Raw genomic sequence first — 20,392 nt, 5'->3', positions numbered from 1 at the left:
GAGCCGTGCGGACGCATCGGTTTCGTGCTCAGAGATTGAAATGAACATCAATAAATGAGCCCGCTGCGGCGACACGGCCCGGAGACAAAAATCTGATCGGCGCGGAATATAATCAATCACATTGATCAGCTTGAAGACTTGATTGTTTACATTAGCGTAGCGGCACCTGTTCACAGCGCTAATGCCAACAGCACACATGCGGCTACTCGATACTCTGCTGCACTGAGCTGGTATATCACAGTCAGTACGATACTGTCATTACCTGGTTAGCGACAATAGCTGTATAAAATATACATTCATATTAAGCAGAAATCAAATAATGGCTACAGGCTATGTTGTCAAGAGAAGAAAAAAAAGTCATAGCACCAATAGTAAACAAGGCTAACATGATGTCTAGATGGCATTACTATCGATCGATATTCAAGATCTGGGGCTTATTCAGCGTCAACTGCGGAGGGAAACAAGCTGCATTTACACTGATATAGCGTAAAACAGAAATGAGAGTCAGACACAAAATGAAAGTATACAAATCAATGTCAAACAATACAAAATTAATTCAACAATGAATGTTGATGAATGAAAAAGTGAGAGGAATGAATCAAATATACACTGAAAGCATCTCTCATTGACCATATTTTTGTGAAGGAAATGCAGCAAGCTACATTTATGGCAGTGAAGCTAAATGCTAATTTCTTCTTCAGATCTCAAGCAAAAAGAAAATATACAAACTAATTTCGAATAATTCTATTGGAGTGTATTCATTTGCATTGTAGTAAAATGAATGACTCAAAAGGTGATGAAAATTCAAATGGATCTAATCCATGTAACTAAACTGAAAATAACTGCTTACTGAATAAATAAAAAGAAATTAAAAGCAAATATCACTGATGGATATTACAGTAAAGAAAATACAACATCAAGAGCACATTTGTGAACGTCAATATTTTAGCTCGGCGCTATCAATCCACCGTGCATCTCATGGGAACACAGGGAACGTCATCAGGCCCAGCAGGTTCGAAGCCTCACAGATGAAGTGGAGCTGACATGTCACAACCTGCTGTTCCATGGAAGCCCTTGTATGCTTATATCCATGAGGGCGTCGGGGAACCTTTTCCTCAGCATTACCTTGATCTCAGGAAGTGTGATCCTCACGTCGGGGTTTTTATCCAGCATCTGCAGCAGGAGAGTCTTAAGCTCTTCGCTGATCTTTGGTCTGAAGAGATCAAAAAAGAAGGAAGACATAAAACAAACAGACCTCCTGCTCAAAATAAGGGCCTGATTTTGTGCATTTCAAAAGTATAATTCTGCAACTCCACTTCAGACCACTAGGAGAAACTGTAATTTCAGCCTGCGCCTCTCAGCATTATTCAATCAACAAAACCTACATTTTCATTTAGCAGGCAGCGTCAGCAGCCTTTGCTTCTGTTTTGATCACACACAGGTGACATTTACCGCATGTCGGTTGCTATGCCGAGCAATTCATATTTCTCCAGAAGCAATTTGTGAGGGAAACAGGGGAAAAAAATGCAATTGCTGGCTCGACACAGACGCAGAATGGTGGACAAAGTGACCCCATCTGTGCACTGGAAGCGGCTGCTGCTGTCTCTTTTAATCAAGGCTGGAGGAGGATGAAGGAGATGCACTTACTGTTCGGGGAAATCCACAGGCTTGGTCCGGATTTTATTGTGCAAAGCCAATATGTAGTCGTCAATAAAGGGGCACTGCAGGTGGTGCAGGGGAGACATGAAAAAAAAAAACACATTAAATCAGTGAAGCACAGGAGACAAGAAAAGCAACACACAGAACAAGCATTCTGAGAAAAGAGGATCACTCAACTTGCCTTTCCGAATGCAAAACAGTAGAGGGTGACTCCCATGGCCCAAACATCCAGCGCCTGAGACAAAAAACAAAAAAGCACATCCAGATCAGTACGCAGATGCTAAGGCACAAGACCAAGAAGATCAGAGCGCTTGTTTCATTATTCAGATTCCACTGTTCCCCACAACCTTCACAAGAATCACTTCGATTCATCATCTGAAGTGAAAGGATATAAAGGGCCGCTCAAGTGTTTGATACATCAGTGAAGGATTCAGATGAAAGATTTACACCGAAGAATGATGTCATTCTATATGAGACATTGCTGCAGGGTTTCAACTTCTATTCAATGGGAATATAAAAGTGAGACATCAGAAGTTCCTTGAGGAGAAAGAATTTACATAGTTGGATAGCAAAAGGCAGCGAATATATTGCTAAATGAAGAAGAGCTTCAGGGCTATCAACTAATTTCTTCTAATTTCTTCAATGAGCAGTCTCTGAATGGCACTTTTAGTTAGGAAACAGGTGCCTATTTTTCTCTGTCACAACATCCGGAACAGTCTAGTTTCCCCATGTTTCGTCAAATACCCTTTTGGGAGATCTCAGGATTCATTCTTGACATTTATGCCATTCTAACTTGAACAATACTCTTTAGAGGTCATGAAAGCAACAGGATTTGTTGGCGATCAGGTGTTCAGGGCACTAGTTAGATTTTTATGCATCTCTAGAGCTAGTGAGCTGCACAAACATCCATATAGAAAGGACATGGAGCTGCCCCAACCATGTCGGTGTAAAAGCCTACATAACACAATTGAAAATTCACTTACAAACAATAAAAAAAGAATACATCTACTACTGGTTGATTAACAAGGCAATTTTTCTTACTAAATGAAAAATATCTTAATAATTTTAAGATATCATATTTGTTCAAAGTCACAGACATTTTTATTGGAATGAAAATACTTATTTTAACACAAAAACCAGCACATTTCTTCACACGTTCCTTTTTGTGAAGGAAATGTGTTGTATCTGCTACAAGCTGCATCTATGCCAAATGCTAATATCTTCAAACAGTTCTTTTGTTCAGTTCAAAATTCTAATGCAACTTATTCGTCAAAATAGGGTGGATGTATTATAAAGTAAAATGAATAAAATAGTGATTAATTAAATGAATAATAAATAATAAATAAATGATTAAATTAAAATGGATCTGAAGAGTCAAGACATTTTAATTACTGTAAAAATGTAAAGCGATGAATTAAAGTAAAAAATAAAATCTCATTGATGAATATTTTAGCATAGAAAATACTACATAAACACATTTTTGTGTTGTGTAACACTTATTTTAATGACACACTGTAAAAATCTTCATGTAAATAGTTGTATTTTTTTCACGATAGGTTGGAGCTTAATCTTACAAGCATTTAAGTGTAAGCTTGGATATTTATTTATTTATTTTTTTTTTTTAATGTTGCACTGTATTACAGGCCAGTTTCACTGGTCACAAGATGAGTGACCACCACTTCCTCTTAAAGCTCAATGCGACTCAAGTGGAAGCAAAAAAAAGAAAACAACATTAGACAAACAGTGGCTCATTGTTCGAGCAGAAAAGAATCCCAAACTCATCTGCGATTTATCTTAATCCGGCGACACTTGCAGCCGCTGCTCCAACAGAAGTTCACCAAAACACACAATGAGCCATCCCACTCACACCTGGTGGGTGGATTTGTTTGTGGATGTTACATATTTAGAATACAGTTTTAAAACTGAATGCATTGAAAAGAAAAACGTTGTTGCAAAATGCTTCACCTTCCTCAACATCTCTAAAGACTAAAGAGCATCTCGCTCACCTTACCCTAACTCTGGTGGGCCGAGTGAACATGAAACACCAGACTGAGCGCAGAGGAACTACTAACTGAAAACAAAAATGACTAATTCCATGTTCCACTGGAAATAATTTCATGAAACTTACTTTGCCACTGAAGCTCTTGCGCTTGTCTGAAAGCGTCTCTGGGGCCATGAAGGCTGGCGTGCCCGCTGTGCTGGACAGGAGGGCATCGTTGCCTTCGAACTGGTTGCTGACCCCAAAATCTGCAATCTTCACATGGCCATCGTCGCCCAGTAGCAAATTGGAAGGCTTGATGTCGCGGTGGACAATCTTCTGGTAGTGCACTGAGAGATTCAGGAGAGAAAAACAAAACCATCACATGTATGAATGTATAAATGTAAGAGCTCTGCTGGTTAGCACCTTCCCTCCAGTTATCAGCAGTAATGTGTCTTTACTGCAGAGTCTTTCATCCCAATAATAGCACTTAAATAAGATGCAAAAAAATACAAAACTTGTGTTTTACTATTAGGAAAATGAGCTGGCTGTTCTTGGTAATTCAGATAAAAAGTATCATTTTTGCCCCTCAGATCCCATAAATATATTCTGAGAGGCAACATAGAAAACAGGACAGCAAAGCGTGGCGCTGGGGCCAAAATTGTCCCTTTCCAAGAAAGATTTAATCAGTATCACCTAATGAAATATTAAAGGTTTCACTTTTAATTCCATTAGCTTTTTTATTATTACATCTCTTTATCCATTCATATTTCAAGTAAAGTGAGTCGTGCATTTTTCCCCCCACCAATTTAAATATTTGTAAATGTTTTTGTCACTCAAAAAAATACAAATTAAGATGGACACTGTGATCCACTAGTAGTTGAAATGAAATATGCACTGAATATGCTAGTAAATAAAACTTCCTCCACAACTGTCTTTTACAGTTTAAGGTTGTTCACAGAGCCCACAAGTCCAAAGCCAGATCGTTTCACATTTACCTAGATTTGAGGTGTGGAGGGACATGTCATTCACATGTTCTGGACATGTGCCCCACTAGACTCATTTTGGAGGAGTGTTTTCCAAACGTTAACCCATGGTTGGCACTTTTTGGTACTAGGAGAGAAGAGGATGAGCAGCTCATATAAGCCACAAGTTTCTTTCTCCCTCCTACTTGTCCGCCATGCTATTTTGCGATGCTGGAGAAATATTGCCCCGCCCACCTTATCTCAGTGGTTAAAGGATGTCATGGCGTACTTGTATATGGAAAGATCAGTCTACCAGTATTTCCCAAAACTACATTTGAGAATCTCAGGGATCCTTTCATTTCATTCTTTCAGTCTCCTGATTTTTCTCTTTTGCGCACAATTAAACTGGTTCCATTTTTACAATTGCCGTTATTTGTTTCAAGGCTTTTTCGTATGTCTAGAAGAATGCATTACCTGTGATGCAGTATATCATCATCATGACAGTTTTATATTGGCATTATGTCACAAAGCCTGCCCTCCTAGGCCATGTTTTGTTTAATGTTTGTTTTCTTCTATTTGTTTTTTCAGTTTTACTGAACATTTAAACCTGATTTGTACAGTGTGCCTTAAAAATCAATAAAAATTATTTTGCTTAAAATACACAGTGAATAAAGCAGTGTCTTCAAAGTCACCATGCTTCAGTGAGAAACACACAAACCACACCAATTGTACGTCCAAGGTTAAAGCCTCTGATGTCAGTCTAGTGATTTCTGGATTGCTCTAGTTTAAGAGACACAAATCAGCTGCTGATGATGACCTTCTTGATTCTCGAAACATGAAGGTTAGATGTCTGACATATTTCATTCAACGATGGCTTACAATCTGAACGCCTTGGAAAGCAGTTGTGCTGCTTTTCATTTGACTTGAAAAGAGTATAATAGGTTTTAATGGGATTCTGCTCTTTCTTTCTGCAGCTCAAATCAAATGGATCCTGAATCAATACACTCTTGTGTGAGACGGTGCGGTCGCTTCCAAAGCCTTTCGCGACTCAAACACTTGAGAATATTATTAATGTGTCCTTCTGCAAATGCTCCTCTGATTAAAACACAAACTAGGTTCATTTGAAAAGCAGCAGGTGAGACACTTACAGTACTCCATGCCCAGCAGGATGTCTCTGAAGTACAATCGGGCCTGTTCCTCTGACATGGGATTCTCAGTAGGTACCTCCATCACAGGCCTGAAGAGAGCGAAGGAAGCTTTAAATAATGCTTTCTACTCAGCCATCTGAGCCGGTCTAAGAAAATACAAGATGCTCCCTTACTTCCATCTGAAAACAGTGCTGCTTCCCTTGAGGCTAACTCTCATTTCGTACTTGAAGCCAGCATTCAATCTGCTTCACACTCAGACATGTTCGGTGCGCATGAAGGCCACAGCCAATATTTCCCTTTCAAACCCTTGATTTACTCTTGAAACAGAATGAATGTCTCAAAAGAAAATATTGAAATAAATGCAACAACAACCCTGAAAACATATTAAACACACCAGGCTGTGTAACTGCTTTCACAGATGCTGCCCATAAGTGAAAAATATCTACGCAGAAGACAAGAAAAACAGGACTAGGAATGAGTCCAACAACTTTAAAAACCAATTATGATAGAAAATTCCTCCTACGAAGGACTCATCTGGGGTTGTTTATTTTTTCAGTGCTATCAACAGTAGTTATAGGGTTTTAAAGAGAGCGCTTTCTCCTTATTGCTGGTGTTTCCATTTTCACTGACATATTTTTTGGATCGTTATCCCATTTTCCTGAACTAAAAATGTAGTGAAGACAACAATGAAAAACAGTATTACGATTCAGACAGTGAAGAGAAATGGCAGAAATCAAATCAGAGCTATTAACGCAGGCAGCTGAGGGTGAAATTGGCAGCGACTTCAAAATACTGATTCCATTAGTGTTTGTTTTTCAGAGAGATGGGCCAAAAATGCTCTCACATTTAACACTAACACAAAAGAACAATTCAGACTCACACAAGAGGAAGGGGACATCAGACACACTCAGGTCGAGTCTTACTAGTTACACTGTACTTACCAGCAGATTTAACTGCTCCTATTGAAGCTACAAACTCCTTGTGGTGCAAGGAGCTTCAAAGGCTGAAACTTTTCGATCCAGCAGGGTGGAAATTTGACAGTTACAGGCCTATAAAAATCATGAATATACTCTAACTGTACTTACTGGAGATATCAGTTATGGTACAGACCCCAGGCTGAAAGTGTGGTGTCAGCATTTTTGTAAGTGGAAGCAGGCGGACTGAAGATGCAGAAAGATACTGTCCTCATCTACTGTTATCTGTTGGACGGATTTCTCAACAACGAGACCACAGAGGCAAAAATCCCTCTTCTTCCAGAGAGAAAAACCTAGAGCTGGACTTACATCTTTTACTATCACAGACAAAACAACAAAACCTACGTGGGCGCACATAACTCAAGGCACTGATGTACTCGACAGAAAAAAGAATATAAAAAAAACAAAAACACTAGCTACTGTTTCTGCTTGCAGCAATTTCTATCAGAAACACAATAGAGCAATTCAAAGCAACTAAAGCACCGGTTTCAAACAGGAACAAAAATGTTGGGGTTTTTGGAAAATTAAACTCTTTCAGACAAATGAGAAATTGAAGAAAACATTCTGATCATCTTAACATATACTGGAATGTGGAACATCAACTAAATATCACTTGATACATACAAATATATATATATATATATTTTGTTTTTGCAAAACTACTACTAGTATGCAAGATTCAATTTCAGGGGAGAAAGAAACAGGGCTTTAAAGTGGAATACGTTGATTTTGGTGTCAACAAAGCTTAGGGATAAACGCAAATCTTCATTTACCTCAAGTGAACATATCAATATTTATGTTACCCAAATTATTTTACTTCTAATGCCTTGTTTACATCCGGCATGACTTCAGATAATAGAATGAATCTCTATGAGAAAAAGCTAAGGCTGACAAATGGGAAATGAACATACAGGTACATCAAAAAAGGTGGCACATATGATATGGTTTATTCTTCCCTCAGCCCCTTTCAAATTCCTGAAACAACATTGAAATGGAAGAGTTTCTGATGATGTCTGCAAAGTACAAGATTTTTTTGTTTTTTGACAAAATCTGAACAAAATCAAGGTTTGTCATTGCTGAAGGTTGAATAACAAGAGCAGGGTTAAAGAGAAGAAGTGTGGGCAGAATGGAGGGACTGCAGAAGTGCGAGATGACCTGGGAAGTTCTGACAGAGTGGGGACCATTGCAATGACAAAACCATTGCTAAATCCACAAGCAAGTTTACCACAAGCTCCTGTGCATTGGCCTTCACCGCCATGTTAAACAAAATGATGATTTAAATTCCACTGCTCATAGTTTACAGCTCCAGCATGAAGCCTTTGAACATTTTCATGGTCGACTGCAACACTTAATCGTTGAGAAAACTCAGCATTGTTATGGATCACTTCAAAATCCACGAGGCAGCAACTGCTGTCACAGTGTCTGTCTGCTGTAATGAGGAGGAACAGAAGAGGACTGAGGCAGGGACGGGTGGAAGGAAAAGGAATCGATGGTGTTATGGAAGGAGAAAGGAAGCACTTGCTCGCTACTCACCCTTTGCGCATCAGCTCAAACACTAGGAAAGAAGAGAGAGAGGCAACATTTGTTCACTCCATCCATAATTGTTCTTCACTCTGCTTCTTTTTAATCCATCCATTTTTGTTCTAGATGTATCGAAAGGAACACAAATGGATGAGAGATTGAAATGAACTTTAACTTGGTAGGTTTCCACCACTGATGCCAGCAGTCAAATAATTTCACTCTGATTGATGGAGCTGCTGTTTCACAGCCGCCTGTGACCCGGCGTGGACATGTTCCGAATAATGCCAGAGCCTGCTTGTGAGGCAGGGGGACCAGCTGAATAATGAATGGGTCAGTGGCACACTTGTTTTGGGAGAGCCGGCAGCAAAAGGTTGACAAAATGTGGGTGAAGGAGCGCAAGAATACAGCGTTCATACCCATGTGCAGGTTGTCTTCAGCTGGATCATCGAGTACCTGAAACAACATAGCAAAAATAAAGACATTAATAACAAGGAATTTTAAAATCAAAGAGACTAAAGGTGTTACTGCACTGCTGGGTGAAAAGGAAGAAACAATAGAGCTTGAGTATCTCAAGGTCAAAGATCACAGCAAACAGGAAAACTGATTTTGACACCTTCAGTTGTTTTTTTCTTGTATAAAAGAAATATAACAAAATCAAAATATATATAATTAAATATATAAAACTAAATATATAAATATAAATATATATATATTTGCCAATTGAGAAGTGGCTGAGAAGTCAGTCAGATGAGTCATTTACTGAATTGGTGAAAAAAAAACACTAGTTTTTAACAATAATAAGTAAATTCCTGAAACTGCAGCAGGTTGTTCTGCTCCAGTGACCCGTGCGCGAGGCCATAAAACACTAGTCGGCCAGGTAAAAACGTCCAGTCAACAGGGACTAACAGAAGTGCCAGTGAGAATAACATGAGTGAACTGAAACAGACTAATGAAGATCCTCAGCCTGCACTATATACATCGGAACCATGTCGTGATCCGACGGCTTCAAAGCCACGTGGGACATATATCCTCTGTTTTATGCTCCAATCTGTGTGGGCGCTAATTTGGCGAATGAAGGGAAAAGCGAGCCGTTTGATCATTAGACGGACAAGAGCGGCGTCTCGAGAGACTGAGGGCTAATCAACGTGCTCCTGACTGAAACGCAGTCACAGCTAATGACCAGAATGAAGAAGCCTCACATAAGCCACGGCGTCGGAGCATTTGTTGAGTGCACACTCCAGCGGCAGTAATCTGCTTCTACTTCTAAATGACATTCCTGGCACACTCCACACTCGATGGAGCCAGGCCGTTTTCCTCCTGACTGACTCCGGGAGTTTAGCCCTCCATCGCTCCTGCACTTGCCCCCGCCATCTGGCCCAGCCTGCATAACAACTCTGATTCTATCTCAAGAGAGAAGCGGGCTTCTTAAAACTGGCTCTCGCCTCACATGTACCGCCTCTGAAGAATCCGAGTCCATCCATCTTGACAGTTTCATAACACGCTTTGACAGCCTCAGTTGTTGGGAAGTGAAGAAGCTGTTATGTGGGAGGACGACTTGTTGTTTTGCAAAACCATTGATGTATCTTTCCTCTGACTTTCCCCAATTTGTTTTTCAGCTTCAGTTACATCATCATCCAACAATGAAACGGCACACTGCTACGTCTGCTTTCTCATACCTCCACGAGCTTGACAATGTTGACGTGGTCCAACTTTTTAAGGATTGCAATCTCTTGGTAGACTCTTTCCAAGGGACCCAGGATTTTGGGCTGGTCTCCCTGGGCTGCTTTGGGTCCTCTGGGTGGTGGGCGACCTGCATACAGAGTCCGTGGGACAAGTGTTAGAGGACGTGTGGAAGGCTTTTCTTCCACTTATATGCTTTAAAGTTGCACTTCAGCAAGTTAAAAACCGTGCCTAATGATTTGAAGGAACAATTCAAAGTTGATTTGGAAAAAAAAATTCCACTGACACATAAAACAAGTCCCGTAATGCAACAGTCTCCCATAACAACAGGGCGTAATACGTCCCTGTTTAAAATAAGAAATGCCTACGATGACATTGTACAGCATATTTCACTTTTCACATTTTTTCATATTATAGACATTTGATATGAATAGAATGGTTAAAACTAGAGAAGAAAAATAGTGTTCTTGTCTTTCTTTTATTACAGTTTAACTCATTCTTTCCAGACTTTCTTCAAACTAGTTACCCCTTCTCCTTCAATTCAAAAAGTCGGTTTCTGTTGTATATCTACGTGCAGTCTTGACAGCAAAATTGATGATGTAAGGACCGATAATTCATGAGAAAAAATAGAGTGAGTGGGACTTACGTGGAAAGCCACACTGCTTCATTAACTTCTTCTTGGATAAAACTTTCATAGCCTGAAAGACGTGCAAGAATGAAACGGAAACGGTCATGAGATGAGTGAATTGCATAATGCAAGCAGGAATTTCAGTCTACTTTTGTCATATGCATATTAAATGAATTGATAAAAACATTAGCCACGCTTAATAAATTAAAATGTTTGATCTTGTTTAATCACACAGCAGCTTTTTTACATCTTCTATTTGTAAGTAAAAGGAAGATTATTTGTTAGTTCACTGTATAAATGTAATATTAAAAACAAAAACCTAAAATAAATATTACAATTTCATCCATGAAGAATTAGAACAGCTCCATCTCAGACAGCCTCTGTCTGCCCTGCATAATGAGCAAGCAAACTTTACTACAGGACCGTGAGGAAAGGTTTACATGAAATGCACCAGTCATAACTCACAAATTTGTGCCGCAATAAAAACAGCCGGACAGTTTTAGCGATGAACGGTTGCTATGGATACAACTATCTTTACATTAACATTTTTTTCATGACGTGACGAGTGTGATTGAAGGCGCTCTCCGTTAGGAAAAAAAAAAAAAAAAAAATCAGGAAAAGGATGATTTGCATTACTGTTTAATCTGGTTGTTGTCCAAGTAAAACATCCATTCATCTACATCTATTATGTTATGTAATTATGTATCTATGCAAGTGTTACTTTGTGAAATCTGTCTTTATATTCAACCCACTATTTTATCTATTCCCACAATCCTTTCCAAATCACGACTCCTAAGAGTGAAAAATGACTATTGAAATTAAATCGACTTCCTCCATTTGAAAATATAAATTGAAAATTTAAATATATCTATCTGTATCTGCCATACCTGTAAGTGAGGGCATCCGTGCTTCTAAACGCTATATTGGCTTGTTTTCAAAAGTCGTGTCACGTAAGCGAAAGAAACATCCCATGTTAACAGATCAAACTTGTTCCTCCCTCAGGTAACCTTTACCGTGTGATGATAGCAGCAGTTCACACATCAAACAGCCTCCTCCCTAAAGGCTCACTTTTCACTCAGTGACTATTGTAAAAACACCATCGGCCATCAATCAATGACTTTTTTTTTAAACAGGAAATGACACTTTGAGCTTCCTCTGGTGGTGTTAAAACCCAGCTTTTCAGCCACATGACTGATCAACAAGTATAATAACACTCAGCACTCATATCTGACCTACATTTTCCTGATTTGCCAGATGAGTTTTCCTGATGCCTGCTCATGGTCGTAGCCAGCTTGATTCCTCTGCTCAGAAAATCGAATGAATAATGCTGGCATTGCTGTACCTGCCAATCAAATTGTGTACGTGGCAAGTGCACGACGTGTGAAAGCCTGTCAAACATATGTGCAATTACGAGACCCTTGTTTATACGCCGACACGCTCCGTGGCAACATAACGCATGTGATGATGATGATGAAGCACATTCGCACTCGGCTAATCAAGTGTGAAAATAAACAAATTACTAACGACAAAACAAATGTTGGCATGCGTGCAAGACGCATTTGGAGAATGTGCTTCAGTGCACATAAGGGGCGGGCACGAAATGGTCACCTAAATTGTGGCACGTTTTATAGCCGGGAGCAAATGAATTCCCTGCCTATTCAGCCCTGATGTCATGTGATGGAGCGGAAGGAAGGTGCACTGAAATCATACTTCATTTATGGACATAAGAACATTAGAGATGGAACATTTTGGATCTCCTTTTCCCACCAAAATTCCACATCCATCACACCAACTGTTCCTCTAAATTCCCTTAATTCCCATGGAATATTTCCAAATTTCTGCCTCTTTGCTGCCCAACTCTTGACTATTCCAAACCACTGAAGTCTGGCCTCCATAAGTTTGAGTCAAAATCTCTTCACATGATCTGCCCCTCTGATACAATCATTTCTGTGACAATAGCTCTTCACAAACGGCTTATCTTCATCTCTGCCAACTCTTTTTCTCGCACTTGTTTATAAATGACGTCTATCTTGGTTCCCTTGAGTCTCACACCTCTTCTCTCCACCAAGTACCAAGCTCCATTTTGAACCTCCCCTTATCTTGCTACAAATCACTATATCATCAGCAAACACCATTGCCCATGGAGACTCTGCCCGAACCAATAGCAAATAAGAAGGGGTCATGTAATCCTACACTACCAACATCCTCAGAGCAAACAACAGAAGCACTCACTTGTTGTAGGGGAGATTGATTTCAAAATGTTCCACATGTAGTAGTGGGGCATATAATATAATAATAGCTTCCACAAGATCAGACTTCAAGACACATTTTACTGTGTAATGGGGCGATAGCTTCTCTGGCTTCATACACATTGAGCTGTTTCAGGTGAATTAAAGCAAAGAAAGCAACCGAAAACGGCATAGTATACATGCCAGGCCTGTAGAGGGCATCGTCATGTTCAAGCAACAGATCATGAAGATGGCACTGCGCTAGAGTAGCATAACAATCTGGGGGCAGAAACAGACATTGGAGCAGACCAACACTGAGGTTGAGCTTCGAGTTACATATAAACAAAAGACATAAGACACAAGAGAGTGACCAGGGACATGTGTTTCTAATGTTTTTAAGCATATGATGCTGTTCTGTGGACAGCTGCCAAGGTTTAGGTTAGTTCTTGTTTGACTATGGTATGAGAAAATAAATGTATGAAAATGGTGTTGTGACTTGTTGCTCTGTAACATTGCGACATGTGCTCACTGCTGATGATGACCTCTGCTCTTTTCTTTTGCTGAGACTCATCCAACTCAAACCTGACTGACATAATTTCACAGAGTGTATTATTAATAAAATCATAAAAAGCACCCAACCGCTTTCCCATTATGCTGTGAATCTTTCATTCCATTTTTTCTTTTTGCTTATTAAATATATTCTGCTTGTTGCACTGAAGATAATGGAAACATCTTTGATCTTGAATGCCAAATCTGCAATTTGACACATCTCTGATAGCAACTCAACTTAAATGAAGCAAAATTATACGCTATTGATGATCGCTCTATGATGATCTAAGCTTATATTTTCAGACATTTGTGTTCCAAACGTAAAGGCAGCAGTTAGCCATCTTCCAACCACTGTACAAAAGATCCCTTATCTCGTAAATATTGAACGTCTTTGATAACCAAACAAGCTAACAACGGTGAAAGAGCTGAGCAAACACAAAGGGCACGTTTTCCCCACACCTGTGTGAGATTTAATGCTTTGTTTGCTCCTGCTACTCATGAAAGAAATTCAGTCTTCGCTGTGTGGAAATGGCTTTCTCAGGAAACACAAAAGCTCCTTCTCGCCTTCATTTCAGCATCGTTGCTGTCGCTTCCGTTGAACAAATGGTCAACCGTGGACTGCAGTACTCGATGGGAATGTATTCTTAAGATGGAAACTGAAATGCACTCCAAATGTAAACACTCTCTTTGTGATTCCGAGACAAAAATTGGCATTAAAGCCATAATATTTCTACCAACCTAGCCATTGTTTTTGATTGTTGTGTGATTTGCCGTTGCCATGGTTACATGTTTTGGTGATGGTAGGCTACTTAGTTGTACTTGTACTGTACACTGGGTATAGTAGTAGTTACTGGCTGTAGCTTGCAACTGTAGCTGTCTGAGTTAATGGCTGTAAAAGTAAACAATGATTTGTAGTCACTGTTGGACATTGCTGGACCACTGCATTCTAAGAACTTAAGCGCATGTAAAAACACCGTTTTTATCTGTCATCCGAGTCCAAGTTGGATAAACCAGGGTAAAGCTGATAAACACAAAAATAGATGACACAATCGCTTCGATGATTTCTAATCTTTTTAAAAGTAGCTGATGCATTTACAGGCAGGAAAGTGGCTGCAAGGTACCTGGCAACCTCCCTACCCTCCCTCACAAGCCCAACCCGCAAAAAAATCAATATAGCAGTGATTCTGTCTAGACAGCGGAGGTCGTGAGACTTGATGAGAATTTCAAGAATGGTGGCAGCGTGAATCGAACTCAGGCCAGTGAGCAATAACAGAGAAGATCCCTGCTTCATTCGTCCTCCAACCTTTAACAGTGAAATCCAACTTCACACTTTAAAAATGTCACAGTTCATCTCAAACATATTACTTCATATTATTAATAATAAATATTTTTAGTTGCCTGTAGACTTGTATTTAGGTGGAGGTGCATTAGTACTCACATAGTGCTTGTCATCGTCCTCATTGTAGGCAAGTTTGACGACACCGTAGGAGCCCTGCACGACACATGACACAGATGAAGCATCATTAGCAGGAAAATAAACAGTTTGGTAGACAACAGATGGCAGAACAAACAATGTTTTAAAAGCAGCGGCGCTTTTATTCAAACACATTGGTTGTATTCTTCAGCTTCCCACACACGCTCTGGCTCCGGATGTGCGTTTACCATGTGGTGCCTTTTTGTCTCCCTTTATTTTCTGCTAAGTGCAACACTAACGTTCATGTCTTTGACACACTTTGCTGACGAACAGTTTTGTGGTCCAGAATGACTCAGAATATTCTCGTTGTTATAAAAGACAAGGCTGAAATAAAGTATACCCGTGTGACATCAATAAAACTTCATTTAATGCACCAGGCCACAATGCATCGCTCATGATTGTTGTGTGAAGTGGTTTTTATTACTGACAAAAATGAGTCATTTATTTCTAACTTGGATTAAAAATTAAAATTTATTTTTGAAAAAAAAATGAAATACCATCGATATTTCATAACTTTTTTTTTAGAATGTAAAGTAAATATTCTCAAAGACATAGAAATGATCCATCATTTGTATCACCAGAATGAATAAATTATTAAGGGCAAAACAGTAGTGCACTGCACAGTTTAAATGTAGAAATACATTAGAAATGCATCCCTTACCTTTCCGATTTCACTCTTCAGCTTATACTGATTTAACTGGATGCAGTCCTGAGGAGACAAAAATGATCAATGAGAACAGAATCATGGCTAGCTTTCATCTTGGAGCAGGAAATAGAAACAAGTGGTTCATTCGATGTCAGGAAATATACATAACATGGTCTGGAGTTTCTGTTTACTGTCTGCATGTCCATTAGACAGCCACAGCTTAAATGGCTGATGAGCTGTTCCATAGCAACCAGCTCCACATTGCATAGCCAGCCGGCGGAATGGATGGAGAACCAGGCACAAGTAGGAGGACTGGCATATACACTCGCATGAAATGCAATCGCCAAGAAGCCATTTGTAATGATTTCAAGCAGACTACAGATACGGGAGGTCGCCGACGGTTTGATGGCCATCGCCGCCTGCCTGAAACAGGATCAGAGGACAGGAGGAGGCAGGCGAACACAGACGCGGCACAGGAGACTAAAAGCACAGCACCTACTCACTGTTCACAAATGGCCTTTACTCATCACCAAGTCTTTTTTAAAAACATCTATTCATACAGCAGATTGCATAATGCGCCGCTTATGCCGTTTGATCTGTTTCTTCGGTTCTTTAGGGACAGCGAGAACATAGTGGGCAGGAATCCTCAAGAACAAATATCTCTCGCTGCCGCAGCTCCTCAGAACGGCCACAAAAAAGACAAAGAAAATAGGGCAGCAGAGGATAAAGGGGAAGCCAGTCGAAGAGAGGAGCTTTTGGAGGTTCGGTTTTCTGGCACAGGCTCAGAGAGCACAGTGCTGCAATTAATACTCATGTCAGTGCTGATGGATAAAGAAGGCCGAATGCTTCAGCGCACGCCTGCACACACGTAGCGCTTTTACTGGCCCACGATAAATCATCAGAGGGCTGTTTTCAGTCAGCATGGCACTCTCAAATATTTACAGGAACACTAGCCGTCTTCCTCTCTTCCCCTGCTCCTGAGCTGCAACAGCCAAACTATTTTTATTGTCTCCGACACACCTGATCAATATTTCTGTAAAAGAAAACAGATCCGTCCAAAAGGTCAGCACAATCCAGAGGGTTGATCTGAAGCTTTCTCACAGACCATCGATCACAATTATGGCAGTGAACACACAGGATAAAACATGAACCATAACTACACTGAGACACTGCAGTTTGCCTCGTTAGATAAATGTAAAATCTAGATCCTGGCTGGGTCATCAATTCTCAAAATCCAAACAAACAAATGATGCACACTGGGTCTAAATGTTCATCGATTATTGTTACAGCCTAGTTCAGAAACGTATGTTAAATAATGAATGAAATATATTTTAAAAAATAATAAATGAACGTGGCGGTATATATATGGCTATTCAAAATTTTACTGTCTATTGCCATTAGACAAATTGTGTGAAGGTGAAAAGCTCATTAACTGATGCACATTTATCACTATAATTGAATACATGTATCTTCCTCAGTGCTTAATTGTCTACCAAGAGGTCAATTCATTTTTGGTGAGATGGCAAATACGAGCAATAACTCATTCATGTCAGCCAATCACGGTGCATTTGGCGTCAGACCAGGAAGTAGAACATGTGAACATGTGCTTGGCAAGGTAGCAACTACTGCAGCTCCGTTCATAACTACGGTGCGTGATCACATATTGATGGGGGATTGATGTGAGTGCATGCTGTGTTTGAAAGTTTGAAAAGTTGACTCACAAAATAAAAATAAAAAAAGAAAAAAGAAAGGACGGACCAGTACTTTCTTATTCTTCAGATTTATCTATCTATCTATGCATCTTCCAGATACCAACACATTGTGAGACAAAATGCTAGGGGTTTTAATAACATGTGGGAACATTGAGCGCTACGGATACTTTGACATATTGATTTGACAGGTCAGCTAAGCAAATCGAAACACTTGGAGATTCAGACCCTGAGAATACCCAACCTGCCCGACCTCACAGAATTTCATTTAAAGAGCCCTGCTCTGCATCATGCCTCCTCTCATTTCACTTAAGAAACTCTGGCACTGACTTTCCTTAGAGTCAGGGTTGAGATTCCTTCAAGCTCTTTTGCATATGCCACTGAAATGATAATAAATGTGGCCATGACCTTTCCACAGCAAACACATAGTGTTCTAGTCTTTCCATCTCCTGGTGATTCAGAAAATATTATTTTGAGTGTGACATAGTGATAAAGACGACAGTCAGCAACAGGGTTTCTCCCTAACAAGGACTCCGCCTTTTAAGGGAGAATGTTAAGGAGGACCGTTAAGGATGTACCTTAAGCTCTGCCACTCTATAATCATACTGTTTCGTTGCAGCGTGACAGCACAACTACCAAAACACAACCACCCGGAGGTCACAGAATTGAGTGAGGAAATGACTCAGATCACCTTTTAATAGTGAAATGTGGCCCTCACAATGGTCCCTCTTTCTTCCCAGTTGTAATAATTCTGACTCAAGTATAATCTACTGCCATCCAGTTTTTCTACACTCTTGGCTGAGGGAACATAATGAGGTCAAAGCCTAATTTCCTCGGAGTCACTGATGGCCAAGGGTTTTCCTAAATTGCACAGGAAGGGTGATGATGATGAGAGCTGGGAGATTCATGCTTTTAGATATAAAAGGTTTTACTTTATGAGAGAACACAAGCAGCCTCCAGTGTACCTTCTCAGCCTGCACACACAGTACACGAAACCATGTCAGCTGAGATTATAGTCAGAAGCAGAATGTCAGCACCAAGCTCATGTTCTTTCACAGAATGCTGCCTTTTATCGTTCGACTAAACTCAGGAGTGGGTAGTTTCTCCACGGTTCATCGAGCATTGTTTTTCATTTTCTAATAGGAAAGGTCATGCCGCAAATTTCAGGCAGCGGTCTTTAAAAAAATGAAATGGTTCCACTTCCTCAAACACGTAATTTGTACTGTAATGATTGATGAGTCTGAAGCGGAAACATTTACGATAATAGATGTTGAGCTTTGTCAGTTCCAACGTCGCTTTAGTGTTGCTGCTTCAAGCTTTCAGACATTTTTAATCTTCACATCACATTCTCTCTATTGCAGTAATATGAATCCAAGTTAACTGACATTTTTGGCAGAGACGCGCGAAAATAATACCAACTTGGAAGCTCTCTTGGCGCGTCGCTGCTCCACAGTTTTTTTCTGAGCACACCTGCCACAGTCAGCATGTACATTGGAGCCAATGACTGTGTGAAAAGAAGCCCCTGGATTTGTCTTCACCATCTCTGACTCGAGTGAGCACTGCAGTTCTCTCAGCACTTCCAAGTCTCAGGCATTTCAGATGAAAGCCAAAAAGAGCCATGATGAATTATTAATAACTTTATGGTTTTAGTATTCTTGGGGAATTCGCAGCTGTAAAAACCACAAGCTGACGGCCTCCTATGCGCTTCATAAATATCAATAGTCGACTCGCATACCAAAAAGGTCCCGGTTTTCCTGCCTCATTAAGATTGTTTGGTTCGGTGCTGTCTGTTCATACGTGTGTGTCTCCAGGAAATGATGTGGCCATTAAGTCTCTATCAAACAGTCATCAACTAGGCAGGATCAGCCACTGCAGGGCTCCGGTCTGTGACATCAATACCTGAGACAGTTGAAAATAAGCTGAAGCTCATTCGTTTTTACTCTTGGTTTTCAAGTGTTTTTTGTTCTAGTAATGATGATGATCAACGGCGAGATACTGGAATGTCTTCTTTGCAAAACCACCGGTATAATTCAATGGAAATTGACGTGTTGACAAGTCCATCATCTGAAAAGACCAAGTATTCAGCTGGTGTCTCTCGCAACCCAATCCACTATTCAGAAACACAACGCGGTAGAAATCTGGTAACAAACTCCACCACTTCAGCAGTGACAGCTCCGTGTTTCACAAGTAGTCAAACTTGCTTTCAAATTGTTCATTTGAAGTGTCATTAAATCAGATAAATCCCTCGGTGAAACTGCATAGCGTCACATGAGAAGGTGGCACCCTGGGCACACACCTAGTTGCCCTGCTACAGACAGTTTGTGTCAAAGGTGTAAACAAAAGTGCACAAACAAGAACAGCAAATCATTTATGATAGAGGCTTTACTTCAAGAAAAGGTGGTTTACCTGTGAGTCAGATATGGACACACGTTTGGACTCCACAGTGGGTCTGCGCACCATCCGCGGAGAGGTTTGTGTGCAGTTCCCGCCGGTGCAGGATGACATGTAAGTTCCTCTTTCTTGCAATGACAACTTCCTCCCAGACAGATGTGGCCGGACCGGTTGGACCCTTTTGGGTTGCGCTCCCGCTTGCTTTCCACCATTCTTCATCCCATTGGCTGTGAGAACACTGGCATCCGTAGTGGTCAAACCCGACATAGCGTCCACCAGACCGCTTGTCTTTTCGTCAGGAGGCTCCACAGCTTGCGTAGCGTTGTTGCTCATGGCCGTGGTAGTTGAGTGCCGCACAGGAAGAAGAGGCCGGATGAGTAATGTTGAGCCGCGGCAAGCATCAATGTGACTTGAGCTTGACTACCATTTGAGGAGTATCATCGCCAAACCTGCCAACAGAGCAGTCAGTTAGCGCTGAATTGGCTTTGTCGAGGTCACGATGTGAAAACGTAGCGTACACTTTTGAACCATGTTCACATTTTTGTCCTCAAAAATAAAATGGTTTGGAGTTACTACTTCCCATCTGTTTGATGTAACAACAATCTTCAAGATTGTGTCTCTTCTGTTATTTCAACAGGAACAGAGCTTGGAGATTGACATGCAATGTTGACCTTCTCCATCATTGCTCACCAGCCCGCGTCACCTGTTAAGTTTGTTAATGCTCAACACACATTTCCTTAGTCATCCACTCAACTGCCGGCTACAGACACTGAATGAGCCTGACATTTCCAACTTAATGAGGCAGAAAACCAAGTTAATAGAGTCTGAAGTAGCAGAGAATA

General features: G+C 40.4%; 1 protein-coding gene across 2 annotated transcripts in view; it reads right to left on the bottom strand.

The window, feature by feature from the left end:
• The window catches only part of camkk1a (calcium/calmodulin-dependent protein kinase kinase 1, alpha a), a 40,459-nt gene that overhangs the window by 5,611 nt on the left and 14,456 nt on the right, over positions 1-20,392 (bottom strand). For both annotated transcript variants that reach the window (XM_053846297.1, XM_053846298.1), the window contains exons 2-13: positions 19,566-19,999; positions 15,466-15,513; positions 14,769-14,822; positions 10,572-10,623; positions 9,922-10,055; positions 8,662-8,698; positions 8,258-8,279; positions 5,751-5,839; positions 3,788-3,987; positions 1,841-1,894; positions 1,648-1,721; positions 1,126-1,213 (exon numbers count right to left, since the gene is read on the bottom strand). In XM_053846297.1, the coding sequence (XP_053702272.1) occupies positions 1,126-1,213; positions 1,648-1,721; positions 1,841-1,894; positions 3,788-3,987; positions 5,751-5,839; positions 8,258-8,279; positions 8,662-8,698; positions 9,922-10,055; positions 10,572-10,623; positions 14,769-14,822; positions 15,466-15,513; positions 19,566-19,883 (1,170 nt within the window). In that variant the 5' untranslated portion in view covers positions 19,884-19,999. The remainder of the gene's footprint in view (positions 1-1,125; positions 1,214-1,647; positions 1,722-1,840; positions 1,895-3,787; positions 3,988-5,750; positions 5,840-8,257; positions 8,280-8,661; positions 8,699-9,921; positions 10,056-10,571; positions 10,624-14,768; positions 14,823-15,465; positions 15,514-19,565; positions 20,000-20,392) is intronic.

The sequence above is a fragment of the Synchiropus splendidus genome, chromosome 17, assembly GCF_027744825.2.
Source record: "Synchiropus splendidus isolate RoL2022-P1 chromosome 17, RoL_Sspl_1.0, whole genome shotgun sequence".
In the NCBI taxonomy this organism is placed as follows: Eukaryota; Metazoa; Chordata; class Actinopteri; order Syngnathiformes; family Callionymidae; genus Synchiropus; species Synchiropus splendidus.
Note: the sequence above shows the minus strand (reverse complement) of the source record. Positions and strands in the feature narration are given on the sequence as shown.